General features: G+C 42.2%; 1 protein-coding gene across 2 annotated transcripts in view; it reads left to right on the top strand.

Annotated features, from left to right (window-relative positions):
- EXOC4 (exocyst complex component 4) overlaps window positions 1-23,451 on the top strand; it is an 830,068-nt gene that overhangs the window by 800,260 nt on the left and 6,357 nt on the right. Inside the window, exon 18 of one of the 2 annotated variants that reach the window (XM_049894656.1) lies at window positions 11,231-11,330. The exons of the other annotated variant lie outside the window; for it this stretch is intronic. Within the exon in view, the coding sequence (XP_049750613.1) occupies window positions 11,231-11,315 (85 nt within the window). The 3' untranslated portion in view covers window positions 11,316-11,330. Of the gene's footprint in view, window positions 1-11,230; window positions 11,331-23,451 lie in introns of those variants that run through there. 2 annotated transcript variants of the gene reach the window in all.

The raw sequence follows: 23,451 nt of genomic DNA, 5'->3' as shown, positions 1-23,451 counted from the left end.
AGCACACTCATTGGCCATACTGTGACATGTGACCTGCCTGGGGGGTGGGGGGGGGACTTGACCCTCTGATAAAGCCTTCCCCTCCCAATGCTGGTGGTAAATACCACCAAGTTTGTACACAGCACCTTTCACTGATTAAGGTAGCAGGTGTTTGTATATGGTTCCGTTCCAGTCGATTCTAAATAAGGGAGAATTTTACCATCAAAATTGCTGTTCCCAAAGGGTAAAGTAAACTACTTTAGTCAGCAAAGTACATATCATCTTTGCTTTGCTATATGGTAAATTGCTGACTCTCTCTTCTTTAGACACAGTAGTCATTGCTTGCCTCCTAATTTATGCATAAATCCAAAAGAAAAATCACTTAGTATTCTTAATAAAACAGCGTAAGGTTTAAATTTTTTTTTTTTTACTATATGCAGTAAAAATGCAAATGTGTGTGGCTTATTTGCAAATGCAGACATTAATAACTGATATTTAAACAGGCTGGATTAGTAATTTCACTGATATATTTAAGAGATTTTTTCCAATAATTTGCACACTGAAAATCAGTTTGAATACAACATGTAAATTGAATTTAATTTTTTGATACAAAATTGTAGTTATCAGCTTGAACCATTAAATTTACTATGTAATAGATGCTTTCCAGCTCACTTGGTTAGAATTTCATGGCGCCTTATCTATATAAATTTAATTAGGCTTGATATCATCAGTATATTATAGAACTAATTAAAGATTTAGATAAGTGCTGAGGGGGCTTATTGAAAACTCCATAAAGTTCCATTTGGAAAATGAGATATTCTCCCTTCGGTTCATTGTGAGAGAACAAAACAGCAAGAAGTGTTTCTTGCAGTAGTTCTGAGAAATTATTTAACTGAATTTAATGGACTTAGCCCATTCTTTGAAAAGCTTTTTAATTACTCTGTATCTTTGTGCAGTCCAAAACAGTTATGATCTTTATTTAAAGGCTTTAAAATCCTCATTTCCCTCTCCTCCCACTGAGGTATCTTATATCCTGGGGTACGTGCGCACACTCGCATATGCATAGATGTGAATACGGGATTCCTATATCCTGATCAAGATCATATAATATGGATTGATGTCTATTAGGAAGTATGTAAGTGCTCACAAGTAGAATAAACATTGAGGAAATCAGAGACTGCCCACCATAAACACGGTAGGAAAAGAGAAAAAAACATGAAACCCTGGCCCAAAAGGAGCACCTCATGGTTTCCACTCACAGGTATGGCTACTTTGAGTAAGTCATTTTGCAGAAATCACTTCTGAATTCCCTTGTATCTGCGCCTCCACTATAAAGTATAAAGCAGACTAGTTTAAAAGACTATGATTTCAACTAAGTGCTTTGTGTCTTCATTACAAAGCACAATAAAGCTTTTTATTACAATGAAGCCCCTATTACTTTCAATTGAGTATGTACTGAATTAGAGCTGTGTCTGCCCTGTTCCCCATGCACGCGGTGCCCTTTCAGAAGCACGTTTTTCTAACTGCACATTGAGTGACACAATGCCTGGTAGAAAAAATGAAAGTGAAAGCGCAAATAATAAGTGTGTGGGCGACCTGTGGCTGGTGCGCTGTAGTTTAGTACAGTGGCACCGAGGAAGCCAGGGAGCCAGGTTCATTGTCAGGAGCCTGTGTGGCCTAATACAAAGGTGATAGGTTACAGGCTTTGGGTTTAGGAGATGCAGGTTTAATTCAGAGCTCCATCATTGATTAGTTGGGTGACTGAGGCCTAGTCTCTCCGAGCCTAGATGTCTTTTCCTAGAAAATGGAAATAATATAATAATGATCCACCTCTCCACACCTCCAGTCATCCTCATAGGGTAGCATAGTTCTTGTTAGGTGCCGTTGCGTCGGTTCCGACTCATAGCGACCCTGTGCACAACAGAACAAAACACTGCCCAGTCCTGAGCCATCCTTACAATCGCTGTTATGCTTGAGCTCATTGTTGCAGCCACCCTGTCAATCCACCTTGTTGAGGGTCTTCCTCTTTTCTGCTGACCCTGTACTCTCCCAAGCATGATGTCCTTCTCCAGAGACTGATCCCTCCTGACAACATGTCCAAAGTATGTAAGACGCAGTCTCGCCATCCTTGCTTCTAAGGAGCATTCTGGTTGTACCTCTTCTAAGACAGATTTGTGCGTTCTTTTGGCAGTCCATGGTATATTCAATATTCTTCGCCAACACCACAATTCAAAGGTGCCAACTCTTCTTCAGTCTTCCGTATCCATTTTCCAGCTTTCACAGGCATATGATGTGATTGAAAATACCATGACTTGGGTCAGGTGCACCTTACTCTTCAAGGTGACATTTTTGCTTTTCAACACTTTAAAGAGGTCCTTTGTAGCAGCTTTGCCCAATGCATAGTTATTGGATGTCATCTATTCTAAGCCATTCATCTCTCCAGATAAGGAAACTGAGGCACGGTGGGATTAAGTGGCATGATCAGGATCACAGAGTCAGCAGATGATGGATCAGGGACTGGAATAGATGCATCTGAGATGTCACAGCACGTCTGTACTGTCACGTGAAAACCTTACGAACCACAACAGAATGTCATCCAACTCACTTGCTATGGACACATCAGGAGGAATAAATCGCTTAAGGAGGACATATATTTGGGGATGTTGAAGGTTACCGAGGGCAAGTGTAGACCCTTGGTGAGATGTATTGTCATAATAGCAGTAACGACGGACTTGAACATGCCAGCAATTATGAGTATGATGCAGGACCAGGCAGCATTTCGTTCTGTTGTACTTGAGGTCACCATAAATGGGAGTTAATTCGATAGCAACTCTCTGTCCATCTGTCTGTCTGTCCTCTATATCTATCTGTCCGTCCATCTATCTATCCATCCATGAATCCATGCATCTGTCTATCCATCTGACTATCCAGAAGGAAGTATGGAGAGAGAAGCCAGGAAATGGCTAGAGAAGTCTCACTGTAGAACAGGACAGCCTCAAAGGCTTACTGGCTTCCTCATTTTTCTCCAAATCCCCCAGCATAGCCTCTGCAGCTCCAGTGCAGTGGTGCCAACTTGAAGCAGGGTATTTAGAGGGCCATCTAGGTTGGTAACACCAACAACTTGGAGTCAAGGCAGAGTAGTTTTAATTCTAACTACTCTGACTCGTGGATTACCTCAAGTCATCTACCCTCCACCTACCTCCCTTCCCTTCCATGTTCTCCACTGACAGGCAGATAATGAGAACAGCATTTCCTCTGGACCTCAGGGGAATAATCAGTAGCCACAACGCTCAGCACAGGCAGATGTGCTGCACCTGTGGATTCGTTAGGTTGCTGGAACCACTGGAAATGAGGAGACACTAATTCTGAAGGTAGCAAGCATGAGGGAAATGGAATCAGCCCTCTCTGCCCTTTCCCACCAACTTCTATAGTTTTTGTAGAAAACTGGGCTCAGGTTTCCAGGAGGCTTTTGCTGCCTTTTGAGTAACGTTTTACTTTTCCTATTAGGGCTCAGCATATTTTTCTTTAAAATCTGTACCCACTGGCATCACATCCTGCCCGTGACTTCCTCACGGGTACAGCCAGCCTCAGCCCAGCTGTGAAGAGCCATTCATTACCAGGAGTAAAGATCTGAAGGTCAGCTGTGTAAGAGTGGAGCGTGCAGGACGGCTCACCTCTCACCCAGCACAAGTTAGCACAACACTCACACTTTGAGCACATACCTGCACCTCACCTTCTTCGTTTACCTAATGTTTTCCTCATCCGATACCCAGGCTAAAATAATATTAATATGTACTCGCCAGGTACATATATTGGCTTAGCACTTTGCAGTTTGTATAAGGCTGTCACGAATGTGATCAGTGCCCATCTCTCGATGTGAGTTAGCAGCATCTTTGTCTGTGTCCTAGGTTGATTCTGGGTATAAGCTGTTCCCTGGAGTGGGTATGGTAGGGTGGTGAATTATGCGTAGACAGAGTTCAAGTCCTGGTGCTGTTGTTAACTATCCAGGTGACCTTAGGAAAGTATTTCACCTTTGCGAAACGGGGTGCGAGGTCTAAATCAGGTACACGTGTAAAGCTCCTAGCATGTAGTGACATGTCAGATGCTTCTTTGACTCAAGGGATTTCAAAGTCACTTAGTGCAAAGATGCTGGGGCTGACAGAGCCTACAAAAGTGTGGAGCCCTCCGAAATGGCTTTGGTCACTTTCAGGGGCACTTAGTGAAAATGTGAACTGCTGAAATGTTTCTTTGTCGGTCAGCGTATAGAATCATTTCTGCAAATATCAGAGCTAACATCAAGCTGCAGCAAATGTCTTGAGGAACCACTCAGTCTTCACAGCAGGCCTGGCTCTGGGCAGATGTCCTCCATGTATTTAAGAAGCCAGGGTTCTAGCTCATAGAATGAGCATTTGTATAACAGCTTTCTTGAGATATAATTTACATACCATAAAATTAACCCTTTTAAAATATGCGATTCAGTGGTTTTTAGTATGCTTAGAGTTATGCAGCCATCGTCGCTGTCTAACTTTAGAACATTTTCATCATCCCCGAAAAGATATCCCGTACCCATTAGCGGTCACTCCCATACCCTCCTTCCTCCACCCCTGGCAGCCATGAATCTACTGTCTCCCTGTATGGATTTTGCTTGTTCTGGACTTTTCCTGTAAATTAAATCATACAATAGGTGGTCTTTTGCAACTGGCTTCTTTCACTTAGCATAATGGTTTCAGGGTTCATAAAATTAGCATTTGTCTTCACGTTAGGATAAGAGACTGAGTTACAAATATACATCCAGGTACCCACCCCAACACTTGGCCTATTGCCTGCACTCCCTTTTTTTTTGTTTCAGGAGGGAGGAGAGGAAGCACTATGTTTTCATGGAAGCATAACATACAGAAACTTCACAGACCTGAAATACGCAATGTGATAGCTTTTTACACGGTGAATAGACTCACGCAACCATCGTCAGATAAAAATTGTTGTTGTTAGGTGTCGTTGAGTTGATTTCAACTCTTAGCAACCCTGTGTGGCAGAGTAGAACTGCCCCACAGAATGTTCTAGGCTGTAGTCTTTACAGAAGCAGATTGCCAGGTGTTTCTCCTGCAGAGCCACTGGGTGGGCTCGAACCGCCTACCTTTCAGTTAGTAGCTATTGCACCACCAGGGCTCCTTTCAGATAAAAACAGAACTTTAAAAGACCCCAGAAACATCCCATGCACCCACTCCTTGTCATTACCCCCACCACAAACATTTCCTGCTTTTACTTTCCTAAGCTGTCTTGCCGTACATCCGCAGACGGTCGGTGGTCCCCCAGGCCTCCGCCGCCTCATTCTGATTTAAGCAGGCCCTTCCCCAGCATCAGGCCCAGCTGCCTACCTTCAGGAACGCCAGTTCCCATGGGAAATGCAGCAGCGCGGAAATCCTCAAGAGGCCTCATGGCCACTCTGAGCCGCTCTCACTACTCTGGGCCCAGCGATTCCCAAGCCTTTGAGTCTCCTCCTTTCTTTGTCCTCAGCCTTCCTGCAAACCCCAGCGCCCTCAGCACAGGTTATTACTGGCAGCTTAGTCATCTAGTGCTGCTATAACAGAAATACCACAAGTGGATGGCTTTAACAAACAGAATTTTATTCTCCCACAGTCTAGTAGGCTCAAAGTCCAAATTCAAGGCGTCAGCTCCAGGGGAAGGCTTTCTCTGTTGGCTCTGGAGGAAGGCCCTTGTCATCAATCTTTCCATAGTCTAGGAGCTTCTCTGAGCAGGAACCTCAGGTCTAAAGGACATGCTCTGCTCACTTCCGTTTCCTTTTATCTCTTTTAAGATAAAAGGTGGTGCAGACCACACCCTAGGGAAACTCCTTTTACACTTGATCCAGGGATGTGACCTGAGCAAGGGTGTTATATCTGCCCTAATCCTCTTCAACATAATCCAGTCTTACCTCATTAACCACAGACAGAGATTAGGATTTACAATGTATAGGAAAATTCTATCAATTGCAAAATGGAGGACAAGCACACAATACTGGAAATTATGGCCTAACCAAGTTGACATATATTTAAAAAAAAAATTGGGGAGGATGCAATTCATTACACGACAACCAGAAGCAGCTGGGGGAGGGAAAAATGGCATCAACCTCCATCAAGTACAATCTGTCGCAAATGTTGATCTCCAAAGGTAAGTACCCTGAGGGGAACTCTTGTGGCTAGCTGAGCCCCCTTTCCCACACCCTGCTCGCTCAGGGCTCGGAGTCCCTGCCATGAACTTCCTGCCTCATGCCCAGTTTATTCTACTCATCTTACAATGGCTTCTGCAGGAAAGTCTTGGTGCTGGCTTTCTCTTCAGAGATAAAAAGCCTTTTTGTAAAGAAATTAAGGTTTCATATTAAATTCACTTTATGGTGTTTGAAAAACTTGGGGTTTTGTGTGGTCCCGAGTTGTAGGTTAGGATTAGCATTTAAATAGAGGCATTAGCACCCTAAAGACCTTCCTCTCCTAACCTCACCCTTTCTGGGAGATTTTTTCAAATCAGTTACTTCTTCCTTCTAAAAAAGAATGCAAAGGGCACATATATTTCTCCCCTCAAAGGCTTTTCTCTTCATATATAGACACGGGAGCAGGGCACTATAGAGCAGCCTCAGCATTAGTCTTTTTATACAGAAAGGGCCGTTTTTAAAAAACAAAAAAAACCTGCTATTCTCTCCCCGCAGTGTCTGATCTTCTCTGTGGACTCTCATAATGCATTTTCCTATGGGTAATTTTATCTTATTATACCTCATTTCCCTCCAGGCGCCCTCCTCACACCCTGGATGTGACTTCGTGCTCTGTAATAACGGGTCACTGGTGCCTACACGCTTCCCATAGCTCTAGTCTGCACTGGGGCTTCTGAATCACACAGGCCAGGGTTCAGATCCTTCATGAACACGTGAAGTCTTTGTGACCTTCTTTTCTGACCCTTTGTTTACCTGCCAAATCAAAGTTACCACGCCTGTCACCTACAGTTGTCAGAGATAGCGATTGTACTCCAAATGTATACCTGGTGTGTCTTAGGGCCTTCCTTCCTCTCACTTCACCCCAACCAGGTGAGGAGTAGGGGCGGGAGGTCCCTGGAGTAACAGGTGTCTGTCTGTCTTGCTTCCTGATGTTCTTACTGCCAGCTTCCCCTTTCCTCGCCATACCACCTCATCCCAGCCCAGTTGTGCGTTTGTTACTCGTTCCATGCCAGTGCTGATCTAGACATAGGTCCCTGGCTGGCACAGATGGTTTGCACTTGACTACTATGAAAACAAAAGCCATATTAAGCCAATAATAGAAAAAGATTGAATTTCATTTAATATATGATCTGCAAATCAGAGCAACATTTCAACTAAAGAGTCAAAAATGCTGGGAAGTTGAGAGAACCTAGAAATGCTCTTATACCAAATCTTATCAGCATTGCCATGGAATGGGTCAAAACAGAACTGATATGATAAAAACTCTCGACAAAATAGGGATAGAAGGAAAATTCCTCAACGTAATAAAGGGCATTTATACAAAGCCAACAGCCAACATCATCCTAAATAGAGAGAGTCTGAAAGCATTCCCCTTGAGAATGGGACCAGACAAGAATGCCCTTTATCACCACTCTTGTTCAACATTCTGCTGGAGGTCTTAGCCAGAGCAATTAGGCTAGATAAAGAAATAAAGGGCATCCAGATAGGCACGGAAGAAGTAAAAGTATCTCTATTTGCAGATGACATGATCTTATACACAGAAAACCCTAAAGACTCCTCACGAAAACAACTGATACTAATAGAAGAGTTCAGCAGAGTATCAGGATACAAGATAAACATACGAAAATCAGTAGGATTCCTCTACGCCAACAAAAAGAAGAGGAAATCACCAAATCAATACCATTTACGGTAGCCCCCAAGAAGATAAAATATTTAGGAATAAATCTTACCAGAGACGTAAAAGACTTATACAAAGAAAGTTACAAGATACTACTGCAAGAAACCAAAAGAGACCTACATAAGTGGAAAAACATACCTTGCTCCTGGATAGGAAGACTCAACATAGTAAAAATGTCTCTTCTACCAAAAGCCATCTATAGATACAATGCAATTCTGATTCAAATTCCAACAATATTTTTTAATGAGATGGAGAAACAAATCACCATCTTCATATGTAAGGGAAGGAGGCCCCGGATAAGTAAAGCATTACTGAAAAAGAAGAACTAAGTTCTTCTAAAGGAGGCCTCACACTACCTGATTTTAGAACCTATTATACCGCCGCAGTAGTCAAAACAGCCTGGTACCGGTACAACAGATACGTAGACCAATGGAACAGAATTGAGAATCCAGCCATAAATCCATCCACATATGAGCAGCTGATGTTTGACAAAGGCCCAAAGTTAGTTAAATGGGGAAAAGACAGACTGTTTAACAAATGATGCTGGCATAACTGGGTATCCATCTGCAAAAAAATGAAACAAGACCCATACCTCACACCATGCACAAAAACTAACTCAAAATGGATCAAAGACCTAAATATAAAATCTAAAACGATAAAGATCATGGGAGAAAAAATAGGGACAACGCTAGGAGCCCTAATACATGGCATAAACAGTATACAAAACATTACTAACAATGCACAAACACCAGAAGAGAAACTAGATAACTGGGGGCTCCTAAAAATCAAATACCTATGCTCATCTAAAGACTTCACCAAAAGAATAAAAAGATTATCTACAGACTGGAAAAAAGTTTTTAGCTATGATATTTCTGATCAGCATCTGATCTCTAAAATCTACATGCTCCTGCAAAAACTCAACAACAAAAAGACAAATAGCCCAATTAAAAAAGGGGCAAAGGATATGAACAGGCACTTTGCTAAAGAAGACATTCAGGCAGCTAACAGATACATAAGGAAATGTTCACGATCATTAGCTATTAGAGAAATGCAGATCAAAACTACAAAAGATACCATCTCACTCTAACAAGACTGGCATTAATCCAAAAAACAAAATAAGTATCGAAGAGGTTGTGGAGAGACTGGAACACTTATACACTGCTGGTAGGAATGTAAAATGGTACAACCACTTTGGAAATCGATTCGACAGTTCCTTAAAAAGCTAGAAATCCCACTCCTTGGAATATATCCTAGAGAAATAAGAGCCTTTACATGAACAGATATGTGTACACCTATGTTCATTGCAGCACTGTTTACAATAGCAAAAAGATGGACGCAACCAAGCTGCCCATCAATGGATGAATGAGTAAATAAATTATGGTATATTCACACAATGGAATACTATACAACAATAAAGAACAGAGATGAATCTGTGAAACATTTCATAACATGGAGGAATCTAGAGCATTATGCTGAATGAAATTAGTTGCAAAAGGACAAATATTATATGAGACCACTATTACAAGAACTCAAGAAATAATTTAAGCAGCGAAAAAAATATTCTTTGATGGTTCCAAGAATAGGGAAGGAGGGAGGGAGGGAGGGGGTATTCACTAATGAGATAGTAGGCAAGAACTATTTTAGGTGAACGGAAAAACACCACACAATACGGGGGAGGTCAGCACAACTGGACTAAACCAAAAGCAAAGAAGTTTCCTGAATAAACTGAACGCTTTGAAGGCCAGTGTAGCAGGGGCAGGGGGTTTGGGGACCATGGTTTCAGGGGACACCTAGGTCAATTGGCATAATAAAATCTATTAAGAAAACATTCTGCATCCAACTTTGGAGAGTGGCGTCTGGGGTCTTAAACGCTAGGAAGCAGCCATCTAAGATGCATCAATTGGTCTTAACCCACCTGGATCAAAGGAGAATAAAGAACACCAAAGACACAAGGTAATTATGAGCGCAAGAAACAGAAAGGGCCACACAAATCAGAGACTACATCAGCCTGAGACCAGAAGAACTAGACGGTGCCTGGCTACAACCTTGACTACCCTGCCAGGGAACACAACAGAGAACTCCTGACGGAGCAGGAGAACAGTGGGATGCAGGCCTCAAATTTTCGTAGAAGACCAGACTTAATGGTCTGACTGAGACTAGAAGGACCCTAGAGATCATGGTCCCCAGACCTTCTGTTAGCCCAATACAGGAACCATTCCCAAAGTCAACTCTGTAGACAGGGATTGGACTGGACTATAAGACAGAAAATGATACTGATGAGAAGTGAGCTTCTTGGATCAAGTAGGCACATGAGACTATGTGAGCAGCTTCTGTCTGGAGGGGAGATGAGAAGGCAGAGGGGGACAGAAGCTGGCTGAATGAACATGGGTAATACAGGGTGGAGAGAAGGAGTGTGCTGTCTCACTAGCGGGAGAGCAACTAGGAGAATATAGCATGGTGTATATAAATGTTTGTATGAGAGACTGACTTGATTTGTAAACTTTCACTTAAAGCACAATAAAAAATTTTTTAAAAAAACTGATAGATTGTGGTCAGGAAGTCTTTTCATGCAGCGTTGTCTTGAACAATTAAAATTATTATTGATTTATCTTAAACACAGCTCCCAGTCTGACCCTTGGAGTCTGTTTCCCAAAACTGACTGAATTCTTGAAAAGAGCACAATGCCCAAGGCAAGTGGTCTTACTAGTTTATCTAGACCATTATTTGACTCAAAGACAATCACCAAGAACCAGTTTCTCCAAGGCTCAAGGTTCAAAAGGGCACTCAAGGACAAATGGCCTGAGTGGGTCACCTGAGCCCCACGGAGCCAGAAACCTGGATTCCAGGAGAATTAAGACAGTTTCTCACTACTAACCAGAAGGTTGGCAGTTCAAACCCACCTGACAACACCATGGAAGAAAGTCCTGGCAATCTGCTTCTGTAAAGATTACAGCCAAGAAAACCCTATGTAGCTCATTTCTGCTCTGTAACACGTGGGGTTGCCATGAGTCAGAATTGACTGGTCTCAACAGCCACAGGTTTGGTCCTATCTGGTTGGTCTGAAGTAGGAGATCAGAGATGAGGGTCTGGATTTGCTGTTCTCCACTGAGATATTGACACCCCTTTCTCCCTCTGAGCTTGGTTTTTTCACCCACAAGCTGGGGACATGGAGTTGTGAGGAAACCTTTTAGAAGATTGATACAGTCTGAGGGACGAGGAGAAGTTAAGCAAACCTGGGAAAATCTAGGCAGTTCAGTAGTCTGAAGTCTCTCTTGCCTTCTGGTCCATCCTCTACACTGCAGCTGGAGGGATCTTTCTAGAACACAGTTGTCACTGTGCCTGACTCCTTCCTAACATCTGTCTGTCACCAGACTCCTCCCCACCAACTACAGCACTGGCTCCCAGATGCCAGAGTGCAAACCGAGGCCGGACTGCCTCTCGCCCACCGGAAAATGAGGAAAGGAACAACAATGGAGTGAGTTTTTCCCAAAATAAAACATTAACTTTTTTGTTCCGAGATTATTTTCTTCCTCTTTGAGAAGTGTTAAAATAACTTCTTTTATTAAATCCAAGTAATAGTAGATGGTAATTGTTTTGTTTTTAAAACCTTGGCAGAATTAAAGGTTAACAACTGCAAGTCATCTCAGCCTCCATCTCCTACCGCCTGCCCATGAAAGTGCAAAGACTTTAGCATGATGCACAGGGTCCCTTCTAATCTGGCCCCAGCTTACCTTCCCCCTTCACACTCTCCTTGCCCTCCAGTGAGGAACAAACCCATTTGTAGTTCCCCACAAATGCCATATTCTTCCCACTTTTTCACCCAATTCACACATTCCATTTCCTAAGCATGTGAAGTACTTTCTGCCCCTCTTATTTATCTCATTGTAAATGTCTCCTCTAAAAAGCCTTCCCTGACTCTCCCAAGAAGCTACAACCCTTCCTGTTTGTGATCTCAGAGAAGCTCACCTGCACCTTCATTTCAGCCACAGTCACGTTGAGGTAACTACACGGCTACTTTCACACCTGACCCTGCATCGCCATAGAGCACGGGGTATGTTTCACTCATCTCTGCACCCCCAGTACCTGCTCTATACCACCCGCTGCGTAATCAATGCTTAAGTATTTGTTGAGCCAATAAACAAAACCAGAATTTTGAAAGACACTCTGTTAGCACTAAGGATGACACGGAGAGTCCTAAGACCTAGTCTTTGTCATCAAGAAGCCTGCAGTGCGGGTGAAGATGATAAATATATTATGGTACATCCATACAGTTGAATATTGTGCAGCCATTAGAAGAATGAGTTAGGCTGATAGGTACTGAACTGGAACTGTCTCCAAGATACATTAAGTGAGTAAAGCAAGGTGAAGAAGAGCGTGTCAACTACCATTTCTCCTTAAATGTGTAGTAAACAGACTCACACGCATGTGCTCATATATGTATAACATTTATCTGGAAGGAGATTCTGTAAATTACCATATTTACACAAATAACGTGTGCCTTCTATGCTTGTTTGCTAACCATGTCCCCCCCACCGCCCCCTCAGTATTTTTGTAAGCAACACTATGCCAGTGTTAGCATAGCAGCTTTGAGGAAAATATCTCATGGGGGGGTGGGGGGCACGGTTGGCAAACAAGTGTAGAAGCCTGCGTTGTATGTGTAAAAAAACGGTAGTAACGATGATTGTCTCCAAGAAAGGAAATAGGGTGGGTGGCTGGGAGACAAGGCTGAGAGAGAGCCTTTGCTCTGTCTCTTTGCTCTTATTTTGCTTATTTAACAGACTCTTTTTATATAGCATGTATTATGTGCTAGGCACTGCTCTAAACATTTTATAGATATTAACTCATTTAATCCTCTAACAACCCTATGAGGTAGGTACTATCAAGGTCCCCATTCTACGGATGAGGAAACTGAGGCCCAGAAAGATTAAGTGACTGTCCCAAGTTCACAGAGATAGAAAGTGCCTAGTAACCTTTTTTATTATATCACTAGTTCAAAAATATCTTAATTAAAAAAAAAAAATTCTCCTAAATAATATGTGTTAAGTGAGTAGCCTATCCAGTAAGTGACAGAGAAGGAAGAAATTGCTGAAGATAGCTTCGTAGAGGGTAGGACAGCCTTAAAGGTTAGGTTTTGGATACACAAGCCCAGAACCAAAAAGTACAAAGTATGTTCAGGGGACAGTGAGTAGCTCAGTTTGGCTAAAATGGAAAGTTGATGCAGAAGAGAAGTAGGAGAAAAAGGTGGAATAGGAACCAAATCCTTAAAAAGGTCTTGGCTGTCAGTGTTAAGAGTTTGGACTTGATCCTGTTAATAGCAGTGCAAAAGCAAGATTTTGTTACACAGAACCATGGTATGATCCAGTTAGAACTGAGAAGATGAGTCTAGGAGGACGAGGGTTTGTGAGAGACGCCAGTTAGGAGACAATTGTAAAAACCCAATGGAAGTGACTAGGGTCTGTGATAATGAGACTGGAAGGAAGAAATAAATATAAAAGATATGACATCAGTAGACCTGGTGATGATTGGGGAAGAGGAGAGAAGGAGAGCAAAGAATCAAAGGTGGCAACACTAAGGTTTTAAGACTTTGCAAACTGTAGCTCTTTTAAGCAAACCTTGGAAGTCAGGGAGTCCACTTGATAAGGGCATTGAGTAGAAATGTCTGGAGACCAATGAAAATGAGCTTTGACCTATTGAGAGAGATTAGATCTTTAGAAAGAGACCTGAGCATCATATGCACAGATAAAAAGCTTTTGGAAGCAGAGAGAGAACAGAGGGCCAAGGCCTACCTGTGAGGATGCCTGCAGTGGGCAGACAGATAGAAGCCAAAGAAGGAATCAGAGAAGGAACTGAGAGGGAGCCAGGAGAGGAACCTGGATAACATGGCTCAAAGAGAGTTGCATTTAGGATGGAAAGCTATCGAAGGGAAGAGGCCTGATCATTGTGTTTGTTCACCAGGATGTCGTTGGTGACCTTTTTGAGTGTGGTTCCACAGATAAAATGGAGACTTTGGAAGAACAGACAGTGAATATAAATCATGTGTTCAAGAAATTTATGAATGAAAGTGAGAAGAGAAACAAGATGGTAGGTGGGTGGACACAGGATCATGTGAAAGAGTTGAGGATTGTTGTTTTGTTTTTCCAAAATATGAGAAACATAAGGATTTTTGAAGACAGATGTGAAAGAACCAATGAATAGAGTAGATACAAGAGTTCTAAAAAAAAAAACTCAACCAATTCTGAAGGAGGTGGGAGGGGCTAGGATCCAGGGTACCAGGTTCATCTGAGAGAAAAAAAAACAGAAGCCATTCTTCCTGCGTCAAGAGGGAAGGACTAATAAAAAAACGTTTCACTGTGGAAGGTATACTTCACACAGGTGTGGTGAAGAGATAATCTATACATGAACACTTAGAATGGTGGCTGGTATAGAGTACATGGTACGTATTCAATAAAAGCGAGCTATTCTTTTTACCACTTGTACATAGCGGGTGTTCCACCGTATCATCTGACTCAACCTTTACACTCAACCTGTGATGTAATGTTATTTACCCTGTGGTATAAATGAAGAAACTGAAGGTCAGACACGCCAAGAAACTTCCAAGATCTTGACATTAGGTAAAAGATGTGCGTTATGTTCATTGCCATAGAGTTGATGCCAACTCATAGCAACTCTATAGAACAGAGTAGAACTGCCCCGTAGGGTTTCCAAGGAGCAGCTGGAAGATTCAGACTGCCGATGTTTTAGTTAGCAGCCAGAGCTCTTAACCGCTGTGCCACCAGGGCTCCAAACCTAGATGCGATAGAACACATACACAACATTTACTCTCTTGCAGCTACTGTTCTTAATAAGTTCATCCTTATAACAATCCCATATCACTGTTTCCTTTTTTCCAATGAAGAAACTAACTCATAGAGAGAGAAATCCATTTCACAAGGTCATACAAATAGTAAGAGGCAAAAATGGGATTTGAACCCAGGCCACTGGTTCCAGAGTCCATGATTTTAACCACCATACTATGCTGTCTCTCTAATTTTGTGCGTGTGATATATAAGGAGCCCCAGTGGTGAAGTGGCTAAGTGTTCATCTGCTAACCAAAAGGTCAGCGGTTTGAACCCACCAGCCACTCCAAGGGAGAAGGATGTGGCAGTCTGCTTCTGAAAGATTACAGCCTTGGAAACTCTATGGGGCAGTTCCCCTCTGTCCTGTTAGTTCACTATGAGTCAGAATCAACTCAATAGCAGTGGATTATGTAATATATCAAGTATATATATTAAATATTTTCAAAATATATATTTTTAGGTGGGGCTAAGTGTTAAAAAAAAAACGTTCAGTAAAGGACAGAGCTTGATGAGGATGGTGCAGGTATTCTTTAGATAAGGCGGTCACAGAAAACCTCACTATAAGCTGCCATTTGAACAAAAATTGGACTGAACCTCTTTTAATCTTCTGTTCTCCTCCAGCCCTCTGTCCCTTTAATCCCATTTGGTGCTCTTCTGATTTTCTTTCAATTGGCTTATAGTATAAGGCAACCCAGAACTGTGAGGTACAACCAAGTCAGGAATTATCACCACCTCTGTGCCCTGAAACTGGTAGTTTTTTTTTACAGGAGGCAAGAAAGTGTCCTGGTTCCCTGGCCTTTCACCCGAGCAGCCCCCAGTTCATTTTCACAGTTGCTGTTCTAAGCTTTTTCCCAGCTGTGGAGTACGTGAGGTTAGAATTTCTTCCAGACAAATTTGCCTGCATTTTTCCAAGATTAACCTCATTTCGTTGTTTGCTGCTCATAATTCTAATTTCTCTGGGGTCCTGTACATTATTTCTCTGTCTTTGTTGCCACTCAGAGCCCTTGCCCATTTAGTAACAGTTGCCCTTTCCATCGTTCTTTGCCCCTAGTAAGTGACATCAGTGATAAAGCCAACGTCCTCAGCATTCACTGGACACTTTCTCTCCAGGATGTGTAGATTTGCCTTTATCATTACGCTTGGTTTGTTTTTCAGCCTGTGTCCTATCAGGGGCAGCCATTCGGATTAAATTTATCATTCTGGTTATATTTTTTTAGAGGCACTGTATCAAATAGTTCACTGACGTCCAAATAGATACCCACCATAGCGGTCCTTTCATCCACCAAACTCACATTGCTCTCCAAAGCTATCCATCATGTTTGTCAGTCTTTGGGTCTTTAATTAAACCCTGCTGGGCATGGTACATATTTCCACACTCTCCTTCTTGTTTAGTCTATTACTTTTCTAATCGACATCCATTCTGAGTCGCACATGCTTGCATCTCAGGTGGCCCATTTTGTAGTTTGGGTTTATTTAAGTTTTCTCTCTTTTGGAAATAACCTATGGGGGTTTAGTAAGTACACCCTGCAGTGTTTAATTAGGACCTACTGATTTGCACAGGCTCACACTTTTCAAATAATCCCCTGATTCTTTGTGGTTCCTCTGCTGCAGCCATTTTCCTTTCTGGCCCTTCAGCTCTAAAAGATATTGTCTTTTGTCTCAGCAAAGGAGAGAAATCCCCTAACAATACTAAGTGTACTGGGGTCACTCTTGTGGTTAGTTGCTGTCAAGCTGGCTCTGACTCGTGGTGACCTTATGTATAATGAAATGAAACATTGCCCGATCCTATGCCATCTTCGTGATGGTTGGCAAGTTTGATCCATTGTTGGAGCCATTGTGTCAATCCATCTCACTGAGGGTTTCCTCGCCTTCACTGGCCCTCCACTTTCCCAAACATGAAGTCCTTCTGCAGTGATCAGTCCCTCCTGATGACTATCCAGAGGAAGTGACTGAAAGTGTCAGACAATATTCTGTGATCCATAAGGTTTTCATTAGCTAGTTTTCAGAAATAGATTGCCAAATCTTTCTTCCTAGTCTGTCTAAATCCGGAAGTGCTGCTGAAACCTGTCCATGTGGGTAGCCCAGCTGGTATTTGAAACACAGGCGACCCCAGCTTCCGGCATCATAGCAGCACAGGAGCCACCACAGTAGGACATACTGACAGATGTGTGGGGTCACTAACCAGGACCAAAACGTCCTAGGGCTTTGAATGACTCAGCAACTGACGGCTGAATAACAGCCTTTGCATCTTAAGACCCTCAGCAGAGACAATGGTTACAGTGAACTCTCCATTCTGCTTCCCCCAGCTTCCTTCTCAACACATCTGTTAGGTAGCTGGCTAGGGGCAGAGTCTGTGGCAAAGACTAGGCCTTCTCTTTGCAAAACTAACTGGCACCTACAGGAACCAACCATCACCTTGGCCTCCTTGGCTTAATGCCCTAATGAGCATACTTTCTTATCAAGGCTATGCAGTCCATGCCTGTCCCTGCCGACGTTCCTCTTCCGACACTCAAAGGTAGAGGCCGGGAAAAAAAAAAAAAACCCGTTGCCATCAAGTCAATTCAGGATGCCATTAATAAACGCAGAAACCCAAAGCTCACTGCCCTCACGTCTCCATTCCATCTCTAACTCCACTGGTCGCTGGGAGCAGAAGTCTCGGTCTCTAACTCTTGCCTCCTCTCAGGGACCAACAGAGAAGGAGCGGAAGGGCAGCAGGCAGACTGGCAAGCCCAGAATTTGTTTTACTTTAAGTTCAAACATTTGCCTAGTACTTACCTTTGATCTGGGACTGGATTGGGTTAAAAAAGAAAAAAAAATCTTTTAAATCTAAGAAGCTTCTTGAAGACAAAGGCTGCACTTTTTATGTTACATTAGCATTTGTAATGTTCTTAGAGCTTCCTTAACATTGCTAACAGTGCTGGTGGGTTTTCCTTTGAAGAAATCTTTCACATTATTTACTGAAAAGTTCACAATTCCGTTGCATTACTTGAAAGGGAAAAAGCCATAGGGCCGCTGAATTGTTTTTATTCCTATCTCAGCAATTGTTTCCCAGATTGTCAGCCTGAGAAATGTAGATAATATACATTATAAACTTTTTTGCCAACTGGTAGACAGTCTGTCACCTTCAGGCCACCAAAGTGCACAACACCAAGTCCTTTTATCAATCCGTGATATTAGATAAAGTTTTTTTTTTTTTTTAATTGAGAAGACTCTGTAAAGTGATATTGGATAGATAATTTTTACAAATCGAAAAGGCCCCCGAAAGTGATACTCAGTACAGCACATCTCTCCTTAACCTGGACTCACCTATGGATAATCAAAGAGCATTTACAGGCATCTGAGACAAACACGATTATGAAAGTAAAATGAAGGCCCTAAATAAAAAATCACAGAACAAGAGGGTAATCCTATTCACTCTCTCATATTTCATTATTTGATAACATCAGAAGATGACTCCATCAGAATTGCTTTGGCAAGTGCAAACAGAAATGTGCCTGATCAATATTTATTAAAACCTTCAAAATGGGAGAAGTGGAGCCGACTTCTTAATGGACTGAATAATTATTCATACCAATGGGGTTTGACCAAAGGCAGTGCCAGGCCAAAAAGACACAGTTTTAATTGTGCTGAATTTAAAATGCAGATCCTCCCCAAGCCCTGCTGTAGAAAACTTAATTTAAAATTTTATCTGATGTACCTGAATCCTCCAATTGTTGGGGAGGAAACCTCAGCCACAGATATTCACGACTGTAGAGTGTGTTCCCAAGGTGGGGAGCCAAGCTCAGCTAAGCGATGAAAAGCAATGTTCCTCTACACCAGGACCTGTAACTGGGCTGAGTAGAGTGTCATCACTTCAAAAGGGATGGGTGCGTCTCGGAGGAATTCTTTTGTTTTGAATGGTTGCGTTTTCTGAAGAGAAATAAAGCAAGGCTCTGGCTGCTTCTGACGACGATCAAAAATGTCAGGATATGTTCCTGAGATGAGCATATACCACTGGCTGACTTTAGCTTCTAAGGTCTCCCCAGGACAGACACCCCCCGGTACTGCCGAAGCAGGGTAGTACCAGAACCAAGGCAACAGGTAACCACCCTGTCTCAGCACAGTGCCATGGATGAGGGTGGCGGTGTGTGCGTGTGTCACGTTAAGTCAAGAAAATGTGCGTAGAGGACTACTGATCAACGAACCCCCTACAAGCCTTAAAGCAGCAGGCTCCCAGGGATGATTTTCTGCTGAGGGAACCTAGGCAGTGTGTTTTCTGAAGCCCAGACTGCACTTCTGTCTCCCAGTATGCTGGCTAGAACAAAAGCCTGCGCAAGCTGTCGTGAGGAGTGTTAGGAACTCCCCCGATTCAGAATATACATGCAGTTCTGCCAAGAACCCCCTGAAAAGTATTTCACTCTTCTCTACCCTAGTTTTCTCATTCCTGAAATGGAAATCACAACTCATTCCAAATTAGAATTTTCAATCATGTCTATAATAAATGCTAAACCCTTCAAAGGGCAAGACAAATGTGAGCAATTATGTTATATGTTTTAATAAACTAATTTATTCTTCTGACACACAAGAATTACCACCCATTTTTTGATAGGTCTGGGAACAACATCTGAGCTAAGATTACCGGATGTTTTCCAAGCAGTCGTTACTGCATCTTGCCGACTGTTTCTTGGGGGGAAAATCAGCAGCAGCTAATTCTGATGGAAGCCGCATGATTTTAAAGGGCCAAGCAGGGTCACTTTAAGGGTTTTAAAATCCCAAATTGCCAGTGCTTAACTAGCACCTGCTCTAACCCGTCTGTTATTCACCTGGGAAACAGGCCCAGGAGCTGCCATTGTTTGCCCAAGGTCACACAGCTAGTTGAGGGGGATGGAAGACTTAACCAGAACCTGAGTTTGGTTGGTCTCTTGAGTATTTACTTCTCTAAGACTTACCGCTATAACCACCTCTCAATTATTTATGAGATGATGATCTAGTTTATGGATTATTCAGGTCCTTTCTTCTCTCTCGTTTCCCTGCTCATTATCATATGTACCTTGAGTGGACAGAGAAAACAGGAGTTGGATATTTCACTTGACAATTTAATGACCCATCAGCCATGGGGCTTTTATTAAAGTACCCAAAATGCCTCAGCTGCTGGCTAAAAAAGAATTTGGAGAACTATTCTAAGTTATGTTCAGGTGAATTTGTCTTCCTTTCATATTTCTATTTAAGAAGTCCACCCACCTCACTGCTTAATGTGCTTGTTGATATTAGTCCTGCCTCTCTGTCAGGCAGGACGAGGAGAGAACATCTTTACAATGAAAATGCCAAATTATCTCCCCTCCCCAAGGAAGTAATGACTCCGAAGGGCAGCCAACTTTAGGGAAGAAAGGCCATCTTGTCTGTGACCAGCTTGGAGGGGCCAAAGGGGGATAATACAGATAAGTAACAAAATGAAAAAGCCAGAAATCTTTCCTGAAACTCCCGAATTAAGTACAGAATTTATGGCATGCCTTCATTATTTGGTCTAGAGCTCTGAATTCCCAGATCAAAACCAGGGTTATTCAAATATAACTGCCATTTGTGTAAAGCAATTTTGAATTGTCACAACATTGGCTCGTTCCATCACAATGGAAGGCAGAGAGTTGAGTTAGTATGTGATTTTTATTTAATTCATATTTCCTAAATCATGACTAAAATATATTAGCTATACAAGCATCCTTTGCAATGAGTAATTTTACTTTTTACGGTTTCAAATATTTTTGGCATAAAATACTAAGGTGGCTTTGGAGTTCGAACAGGGTTCACAGTCCTTAGTTTCAAGACCTCAGTCAGATCACTTATACCCTCTCAAGCCCGGTTTGCTCATCTGTACAATGTGGATAATTGTCGTACTATCTCAAAGAGTTGTTATAAGGTTGAATGTGTTAATGCAGCTGGAAGTTACCCGTTTATTATTGTTGTTACTAGAATCCTGGCAGATTCTGAAATGTAGCATGAGACATAGCTGTGTATTTAAAAATACAACTTTCAAAATGAATGGATAAACAAAATGTGGTACGCACATACAGTGGAATATTACTCAGCCATAAAGAGAAGTGGAGTCCTGATACGTGCCACAACCTTGAAAACATGCTGCTGAGTGAGATAAATCAGTCCCAAAAGGACAAATATTGTGCAATCCTGCTTATGTGAAGTAGCTGGAATAGGCGAATATTGAGAGACCAAAGAAAGGGGTAGTCGTGGTTTAGGAAGCAGTGAGTTTCCGTTTATGGTGCTGGAAAGTTTAACAACTATTATGGAGGTGGTTGCACATGTATAATGTAATCAAGATCACTAAATTGTACATGTGAAAAACATTGAACTGACAAATGTGTTACATATATTTTTACAACAATTAAAAAAAAAAAAAGCTTCCAGTCAGGGATCTAATGCCACCAAGTCAGGGGAGGCTGATGGCAGAACTTCCCCAGGGACTGAGGGCAATTCCCTGTCCGCCCCTTCACCCCACACCAGGCTTTATGGAAGGCCTGCAGGTAAAGGAATGAGAGTCACTGGGGGGTGGGAATAGCTGGTTTCAGTGGAGCTTGCTTTCCTCAACTTACAAATAAGAGAACAGAAATTGTTGTCAGGACCTTTCAGAAATGAGAGGTAGAACCAGGGATGGGAGAATAGAGCTCTCCTTGCTTCTTGGCTATGAAAACTTATGAAGAGTTCTGAAGAGAAATAAGATAAGCACTAACTTGCAAAAGAAAAAAGATATGAACAATTTACTTATACATCCATGCACACCTAAAACCCACTGCAGTTAAGTTGATTCCGATTTCCAAGGCTGTAACTCTTTACGGAAGCAGACTGCCACATCTTTCTCCTTGGTGCGGCTGATGGGTTTGAACCTTCTACCTGTCGGTTAGCAGCCAAGCACTTTAACCACTGCGCCACCAGTAGCTCCTACATTCATTGAAAACCAATAAATAGATGAAAAACTATTTAATGTCATGTAAATTAAAATAATGTGAAAAAATATGATGGACACTGTCATATATGCTGTGGGTAGGAGACTAAATTGATAACTTTTCTAGAAAACAATTTGAAGCATTGCCAAGATTCCTTAAAAAAATATACTTACCTTTTGACTAATTCTCCTTTTGGAAATGTATCCTCAGGGAAGAGATTTTTTTTAATTGGACATAAGTATCTAATTCTGTTTCAACCTAAATATTTCAACTATAGAAAAGAAATTGGCTATATGGCAGGAGGCAGGGGGGGCCTAGAAGAAAATATATCAAAATGTGGTATATCTTTGTGCTAGAACTTTATGAGTAATTTATTTTTCTGCTTAATCTTCTCTATATGGTCCATATATTCCATGTTGTTGTTGTTGCCATGTGCTGTCAAGTTGGTTCCCACTCACAACGCGACCCTATAGGACAGAATGGAACTGCCCCCATAGCGTTTCCAAGGAGCGCCTAGTGGATTCCAAGTGTTGACCTTTGGGTTAGCAGTCGAGCTCTTAACCATTGCACCAGTAGGGCTCCTTTGTATTCCATAGGACATGTGTATTAATTTTATCATCAGCGAAAGACAACATAAACTTTATTTTACAACTTTAAAAAGATCTGTCCAGACTACCAAAATGTCCTTCATATCCTTCCTGGTATAAATTTCTTCAGCCAGAATCAATGAGGGAGAAAGAGTTACAATGTAACACCATGAAATATGAAGGAAAAAACAGGGGAAGAACAGTCTACTGATAAAGCAAACATGAGAGAGATCAGAGAAATGATGTGTTTGCAAACAAAGGTATAAATATTGTCATGTTGTAGGCTACATATAAGAGACCAGTCTATGGGACACCAGCCACCTCACCTCTATAATCCCACCCCTTTGAGAACTGCTGCCCAGAGGGGCACAGCAAAGAGCAAAGGAAACCAGGGAAAGGCAGCCACCTCACACAGAATATGCCACTCATCGCGGTGATGTGAAGTTAATTGGTCCTCAGAACAGGAATTTGGCCCCTGGCTCCTGCAGTCTTGCAGTTGACCCCTCAGTACTATGGGAAGACTGGGTTATAAGTCAGGATGTAGAAAATGTCTAAATCAAATGTGGGCTCAACAGTCCCATCCAGGCAGCTAAGAAAAGTGCCATCTAGTGTAAAATGTGCCGCCCTGGCAGCCATGACCGCTATCCTAACGTATGATGGTGAAGGCCAAGCTCGAGTTTTCCTGGGGCCTCAATAAGTGCTGATAAATTATTTATCCTAATTGGGTTCCAGGATTTCATTTCAGTGTGTCAGTGTTTGTCATGGAAGCTCATTCTTATTGCATGGTTTGGGGGCGTTTTCCTGTTTCTCTGGGGCACCTTGTGGCACCCTCTCTCCACCTCCAAGTGTAAGTGTCGCTATGCCGATTTAGCCGCCTTTGCGACTGGGTACTGTTCTGAAAGATAAATCAGTTTCATTCTGTCGTTAAATATTCATGTTCCTTTATGATCTAATATATCATCGTGGTTATGGGGAATTTTCTCCCCTAACTATAGAAAATACACCATCAGTTACCTGTCAATTTTGTTTAATAACTCAGCTATGTGATTCTGGGGCACCGTTCGTCCCAGGCTCTTGAGGGCTCTTTTAGTCTGACAATCCACTTCAGAGTGTCATCCTGAGATTTATAAAGGTCTTCACAGCACAGAAGATCCTGATCATTAAAGACTCAAGTGCCATGCCCTTTATCACTTAGCACACTGGACGATCTAAGGCTGGAAATCGCGGCATCTTTGTT

This window comes from Elephas maximus, chromosome 8 (assembly GCF_024166365.1).
Source record: "Elephas maximus indicus isolate mEleMax1 chromosome 8, mEleMax1 primary haplotype, whole genome shotgun sequence".
Taxonomy (NCBI): domain Eukaryota; kingdom Metazoa; phylum Chordata; class Mammalia; order Proboscidea; family Elephantidae; genus Elephas; species Elephas maximus.
This window is presented reverse-complemented; position numbering and strand designations above follow the sequence as displayed.